The sequence below is a fragment of the Mus caroli genome, chromosome 1 (assembly GCF_900094665.2).
Source record: "Mus caroli chromosome 1, CAROLI_EIJ_v1.1, whole genome shotgun sequence".
Lineage (NCBI taxonomy): Eukaryota > Metazoa > Chordata > Mammalia > Rodentia > Muridae > Mus > Mus caroli.
In genome coordinates, this window is record NC_034570.1 from 165,216,496 (window position 1) to 165,224,228 (window position 7,733).

Sequence of the window (7,733 nt, forward strand, 5' to 3'; positions counted from 1 at the left end):
GTTGTGGGCAGTTGGCGAGTGTCAGCAGACCCTGCGCCCCAGCTGCTCAGGTGCTTTTCTGACCGGAAGAGCTCATTTTTACTTTTTGAATTATATCAACAATCCAATGCAAGTACCAGGGGTTAAACCTAGGATCTCGCCCACACTATACTAGCCCTATGATTAAAATATGAACCATTACACTCAGATTTTTTAACATGGGCTCTGGGGATGAAACGTAGATCCTAATGCTTGTAGTTCAAGCACTTTACTAACCAAGCCATAGCCTCAGCCCTGATAGATGTATGTATAATTTTCCCTCAGAAATATTAGTATGCCCTAGGTTTAGCATTAGAACTAGCAAAGATGTAACAGAAATTAAAGATGTGGCAGTGACCTAGTTCCTTCCTGAGGCCCAGTATTCACAGGCTACTCTGCTTAGCATCTTTGCGCTTAGTTTTTGGCCCAGCTCTCATCTCGTCACCCACTCTCAGCCTGTGAACCATTTCTGCTCTGATGACAGCAGTGGCTCTGTGTTACAAATCCCTCTTTACTCTCTGCTCTAAAGACTCAGCATCAGCATCCCAGCCCACGGGACTAGTTGTGCTCTTATCTGCAAATACCACTCAACTGAAATTACGAGAACAGGGATGTTTTTATTTGGTTTGATGCTACTGGTAATATTTTTCTTCAAAAACAACAACAAAGCAAACAAGAAGAGGAAAAGGAGAAGGAGGAGGAATCGAAGGAAGAGGAAAGGAGGAAGAGGAAGAAGAAGGAGGGGGCGGAGAAGGAGAAGAAAGAGGAGAGAGGGGAAAGAGAGAGAGAGAGAGAGAGAGAGAGAGAGAGAGAGAGAGAGAGAGAGAAAGGAATACTCACCCTGCCATATAATCTATACTGAAATGTTCAAAATATTGTTTCTTTGAGTTATTTATAATGCATTCTTATACTTCATCATTGATGATGTAGGCTCAGTTTAGAAAAATTTCATTAGTAGCCACCCCCAAGTCCCCAGGACTCTCCAAACAACAAGAAAACACACACAAAAATCTAAGACAGACATAACCAAAATGAAAGGATTGCAGTTCTGACTGTGGTCCATCTGTCCAACTGTGAGACAGCTACAGCCTTTATGCCCATTTCTGATCCTCTCCTGAAGAAATGCAACAGTTCTTTGTCTAGCTTAGTTCCCATGAAAAGCAATAAATGCCAATAAGATGACAGAAAACATTGTTTATATTATCTTAAGCAGAGCTATGAACATTCACTGTAATGCATCATATTTTAGAAAGCTTTTTCTAGGTGCTCCTTGAGGTAGAAAATACTACAACAGATCAGAATGATGTCTAGGATTGGTGGGCGGCAAAACAAGTACCCTAGTCTCTTTCTTCTCCAGGTACAACTAGTCTCTACAGCTCTGCATTCAAAGGCACACAATAAAAAAACAAAAACAAAAATGCTTTTAGACTTTTGGTCTAAGATCTTTTACTGAGTTGTTCACTCTCATTCTTACTGAAAAAGTGAGATTAGAAGTTTATATTGATAAGTAGGTGCTGATGCTTAAAATAACTGTACAAATACTATTGTTTGTTGTTGTGATTCAACTCTCCTCAAAGACTCATGTCTTCATTATTATGTGGTGTATGTGCTATAGTACATGTGGTACTACACACACACACACACACACACACACACACACAAAATCTTACATGTATATGTGTAATACATATCTAATATTTGTGTGTGTATGCTCTCTGCTTCTAAGAATTCTCTCAGCCACATACTTCCCCTGCCCACTTCCATGACCTGAATTGCTCTGTTGTGCTTTTCCACCATGAAGGAATAAAATTTCCTGAAATTGTGAGCCAAAATATGCCTTTCCTCCTTTGTTTCTGTTGGGCGTTATGACATAAACACAGACTAATACAGACATTTTCTATTTTGTCAAAATATCAGTTTCAGAGTTCTAAATTATGGAGTCAAGTTTTAAAGTTCTAAATTTATATAGCCAACAAATTTAGAGGCAGTACAAAAATAAACAATGAAAAGAAAGATGATAATGCCAGATAGCTTTTGTCTTGCTAGTCTTTCTTCCATCTTTAAGTGGCAGAGATGAAATTTATTTACACCATTGTGATACTATGAGAGTGACAGGTGCCTTCCATCTAAAATAACTATATACAACAGTGTCTCTTTGGCTCACAATAACAAAACGTGACTTACCTTAAGTTCTCTGAGCTGAATTCTGATTCTAGAAACTTAAGGAACTGCTCTCTCCCAACTGGGTCTTTCAATGCCTCATCCATACCAAAACCCCATCGTTTTACCCTCTGTTGACTTGGTTCTTTGCTGTGAAAGAGGAAATAAGGTTAAATATATTCCTTGTATTATAATTGTCATTTTGTTGGGGATGGGTAAGGTAGGGCAGGCTTTGGAGAAGTAGCCCTGGTTTGCTTACAACTCACTGTGTAGCCTGGGATGGCCTTGGACTCACAAAGATCCATGGATCCCAAGTGCTAGAATTAAAGATATATGTCACCCTGCCTGGGCCAATTCCTATTTTCTTTATTATATATATCTTATAAGAATGCCCACATTTAACTTATCCTCTGTAACAGTAGTATGTTACCGACCGACTACTCCTCATGAACTCTCAGTGAGGTATGAGTTAGATTCGATCTAACTCCCATGGATCATCTGTCACTAATCGTCTGGATGGAGTCTTCGCAACCTTATGAGACTAGTATCCCTTCTCTCACTTTATAGACAAAGTTAATGTATAAAGAGTTATAACTTAATGCCATGTCATACAAGGAGTAAGGGGCAAAAAAATCTAGACACTGTTACCCAGAGCCCCATTTCAACCACTATATAGTCCAACAACTATATAGTCCAACCACTATATAGTCCAACAACTATATAGTCCAACCACTATATAGTCCAACCACTATTATAGTACAACCACTATATAGTCCAACCACTATATTTTCCAGTCTGTGATGTATGTAGGTCATCCTTGAAATGATGCATTGGTGCCTGTAGGTCCTTATTACTACATATGATTATATTGCCATTAAATATGAACCATATTTAATCATAGACTTGGGGGTTCTAGCTTTCTGATATATGCATATATGTATATAAAACATAATATATGTGGATATATATGTGTGTGTACTTTTGTATGTGTGTGTTTATGAATATATATATAAAACCTGTGACTGAAGACTTCTGAGTTGTAGATGTTTAAGATACATGGCTAGATACAAGAGAAGTGGCCCAGAAATATAAGCTGGATCCATGTGTGGTATCATGAGTATCCCAGTGTCTAGGAGGTAGAGGTAGAAGGACAAGGAGCTTGGTGTCATCCTTTGCTACCTAATGAGTTGATACCCAACATGGGCTATAGGAGACTCTGCCTAAGACGCAACAAAACAGAAGTGCTCTGCAATACTAACACCATCTTTGTACAGAGACATGCAGTCACCCCCGAAGGCGCTTCAACACTGATGCCACAATGCCCCACACAGCTCACCAAAGAAACCTAGAGTTCTACCTTGTGCTTGGGTTTTCAAAAGTCGGTTTCTCCGTGTTTATGGTGAGTACATTTGGTTTGAAAATGGAATTTATATAGGCATGTTTGCACTGGGCTTAAAGAAGTGTGGACTCACTATTGATTTTAACTGAACACAGGCCTGAGTGACTATATACATTTTCAAATGATTTAATAGCAAGAAGCTGAGTTTTAAAAACTGAAAATCTGATTTTGACTAACTCATATTTAAAATATCACCCCTAATTTTGGGCCAGTTCATTCAGCAATGTAAATTTATTTCTAGAATTAAATTTATGTTTTGAAATCTATAAAAATTCATCATATTTATATTTGAATTTGATTATATATAACATGTACATTTTTCAAGTACACAGCACATAGATATCAGCTGCCATCCTACTGCCCAACACCACACCAGAACTTCTAAAGCGAATGGGACTGTTATTTAATGTCCATTGAGCAACTTCTCCTTGTGCCTTGTTCTCCTTACTTTTCCCAGCCTCTGTGGACCACTATTTACTCTAAGAGTATGTGGTTCTCTTCTTTCAATGTCCCACTTATTTTATTTAACATAGTGCCTTACGGCTCCATCAATGTCTCCATGACTGGATTCTACCCTACCCTTTCTCATGGCCGAACAGCACTCTAGCAATGGGGCAAATCTAACTGTGCATCTAAAAATCTCCTTTTGATCAACAATGCTAAATCATGGAAATATAATATAGAGGAGAGTAATATAATTTTTCCAAGGAGTCAGCTCTTGATTCTGCAATTCATTTCATGCACATTTTTAAATAGCTGACATAGTCAGAAGGAAGTAACTATAGTCTTTACCTTGCTTCAAGTTCCCAGAAAGTCGTATCATCTGAGAGCCATGGATTGGAAGGGTCGGGCGGCACAAGGAACGGGTCATATTCTACATATTGTTCCGTATAGCTTAGTAGACTGGGAAGAAACAGAGGAGGAAAAGAAACAAAAACAGAACCATCTCTAGCTTCATTTTTTACGCTGAAGTTATTTCTGGTTCAAAGTGAGGGAAACAAAATGAAAATGATGGGCTACCACAACCATGACATTGGAAAGGAATCCAATGGTGACTCTAATATTTCCCCAACCTACATGCAACAAATCCATGGTTCTTGCAGGCAGACTAGGATTCTACCTACCAGCCTGAGTATGGAAGTGAGTGAGCTCCTATAAAAATTGTACGGTCCAGTCTGCCTGAACAGGGACTATGGAGAGTCATTCCAGTCCTGGCTAGCCAGAACATTCATAGCCAGGTTGAAGAAAGGACTGGAAAACATTTTTGTCTCAAATACAAACAGAAATCACTGGCTGATTTTTGTGTGTGTGTGTGTGTGTGTGTGTGTGTGTGTGTGCCAAAAAAGGAAAGAAGAGAGGGATAACACTGGAGAGGAAAAGCTTGGTAGACTCCTCAAGCCAACAGCACACATTTTTATTAAGAATAGACTTTTCTAAATCAATTCCTCTATGGAAAGATAGGGAACTTAAGGATGTTCATAATATCCATGTTTTGCTTAATGTATTAGCAGGATCCACGTTGGAAAGAAATAAGCCATTGGAAGTTTTGAAGTTCACTGAAGTGTGATGTTTTATTTTCACAAACAAAAAAATTGTAAAATATAAATCTAAAATCTGAGTTTAATTCAAAATCTTAGCATTTACAAAGAGAGTTATATTATAAAATATTATGAATGTTAAAAATGAGTTTACAGAGTTACCAGGTTGCCAATTAGGAGCCAGTTAAGTTAAAAGATTCCTTTCTTCCACCAGGAGTGAGAAGATGCCACTCCAACGAACCTGATCCTTGGTTCCACAAGGATTGGACTTCGGCAACATAATGTTGTCTTTCAATTATGACAAAAGACTTCTGTAGAAGTTTGTTCATGGGCAACAATTTATTCCACTCTCCTCCAATCACTTGCTTTCCATTTTTAACACAGTTGTCATATGACATTTACAATTTATAGCATAGGGCTGGAAAGATGGTTCAGTGGTTAAGAGTACTGGATTCTCTTAGAGGGCCTGGGTTTGATTCCCACCACCTGCATGGAGTCTAATTCCAGGGGACTGCAATGCCCTCTTCTGGCCTCTAGGGACACTGGTACACGCAGGCATAGACATGCAGATAAAACACTAATGCACATAAAATAAAAATAAATACATCTTTGAAAATAAAAATGTATGTTGATACATTGAAATACTTACCTATCAGCAACTTTTGACATTTTTAACCGATGTCTATCTAACTGTATTTGCCAGTATTTTATCTGAAAGAGAGAGTTGACCACATTGTTACATAAACAACAGCATCTCAAGTCTCTAAGTTTTAATCCTTGCTGAGTACATTCTAGGAAGAACAGTTAAAGATAGAAAAAAAAATTAAAGCAGAGAGCTATCAAAAGGGTAAAAAAAAGTGTGATCTATTTGAATATAAACATAACTAGTATAGCTTTAGAACAATAATACATTTGAATACAATGCTTGCTTCAAGAAAACATAACTTTATTTGAAATGTGCTGTGGCGATTTTAAATACTCATATCTACATTCAAAATCCCACTACTCCACAGATATTTAACTCATAAAATGAATTTACCTTTACTGGTTACCATGATTTTTAAAGTAAATTTTACATCTTTGTATTATCCCAAGAAAGGTTTCTTAAAATTTTCTTTATTAATCATTTTATTCATTTTTCTTATCAACCATATTAATCATTTTATTTGTTCCCAAGAAAGGCTTAATGTTACAAAATTTGAAAGTAATCTTATCAACTCATGACACATGTTTATATAAATATACAATCAAACTAATTTAGAAAAGAAGTCCCTGAACAACTTTCTTCTTATAAATTATAAGGAAATTATAAATAGCATATAAAAGTTAACATTGACTTATTGATAAATCACAGTGCAGAGAAATATTAGTGCAAACAAACGAGGGAAGATGCATCCCTCTGATTAAGCCAACCACGAGAGGCAGCTGTGGCTTGTTATGAGACTTTGGCATTTACTTTGAACTATTTCTTGGAGACAAACTGACTTTTAAAAGGGGCAATATAGGTCGTGGTGACACACCAGTGTTGATAATGACAAACTTCAAAAGGTTAGAGAAATCAGTGCCGCAGAAACCAGGCTGCCCAAACTGCTGTGGTGAGCATGTCAACAGACATGTGGCAAATTTGACTCTGTCTCCAACCTGCTGTCTTCTTTAAGACAAGGATTTGGAGCTCAAAATAACTCTTTATGACCAAGACACCTCTAAGTCAGGTGTTGGTTTCCAAAAACTGTCTGGAGGCAAAGGGGATAAATTAGTAAAGAGTTGTGAAAAGCATTTTCATATATTATATATGTCGAGTCATGTCTTAGAATCAGACCAGGACACACATGCACATATATGCACACATGCACAAATATGCACACATATAGCACTACTGTAAATTGACCCCCAAGGTCTTCCATAGGCCAAGCAAATGTACTACCAACTGAGCTACATTTCTGCCACTTTGGTTAAAGTTTTGTTTTTGAGACAGTCCGTGCTCAAACCCAATTCTCCAAGAACCTTTGATCCTCCTGTCTTCAGCTGCTTTGAGTTGGAATTACAGGCATGTGTCCCCATGCCTAACTTTCATTACTTTTTCATTGTAAATCTCTATGAAGCAGTTGACCATACAAATAACCTTCTAAAACACCCGTATGAACGTTTACTCTATTCCCTGCAGAGTTGTTGTCCCATGTATCCTAGCTGATCATTTCACAGGAAGACCCACCTGTTGGTGCAACTCATCTTCTGTAGGAGGCTTGGTTTCTGGTGTAGGTGTGTGGGTGGGACTGTGACTTCGGATGTCATTTTGTAAACCATAGACAGACTACATTAAAATAAGAAAAGAGTCAGGACAAAATATCCCTTGTAGCTCTAGACTTCTAAAAAGCAAATTCTATCATATGTTTACTGAACAGACTCAAAGCTCATTTGATGATGTTTCTTACCAAAATCTAAAGGAGCAGGAAGGCAGTAGAGAAGAGAGAGGAGGGGTAAATATTACCAAGGATGCTTGAAAAATACATAGGGTGTCATTACATCTCCCTCCTTCTCTCTCTCTCTCTCTCTCTCTCTCTCTCTCTCTCTCTCTCTCTCTCACACACACACACACACACACACACACACACACACAC

At 37.8% G+C, this 7,733-nt stretch overlaps 1 protein-coding gene across 4 annotated transcripts in view; it reads right to left on the minus strand.

Moving 5' to 3' along the window:
- Rgs7 (regulator of G protein signaling 7) overlaps positions 1-7,733 on the minus strand; it is a 395,350-nt gene that overhangs the window by 22,959 nt on the left and 364,658 nt on the right. For all 4 annotated transcript variants that reach the window (XM_021156734.2, XM_029479845.1, XM_021156749.1 and 1 more), the window contains exons 11-14: positions 7,328-7,426; positions 5,765-5,826; positions 4,370-4,480; positions 2,203-2,328 (exon numbers count right to left, since the gene is read on the minus strand). In XM_021156734.2, the coding sequence (XP_021012393.1) occupies positions 2,203-2,328; positions 4,370-4,480; positions 5,765-5,826; positions 7,328-7,426 (398 nt within the window). The remainder of the gene's footprint in view (positions 1-2,202; positions 2,329-4,369; positions 4,481-5,764; positions 5,827-7,327; positions 7,427-7,733) is intronic.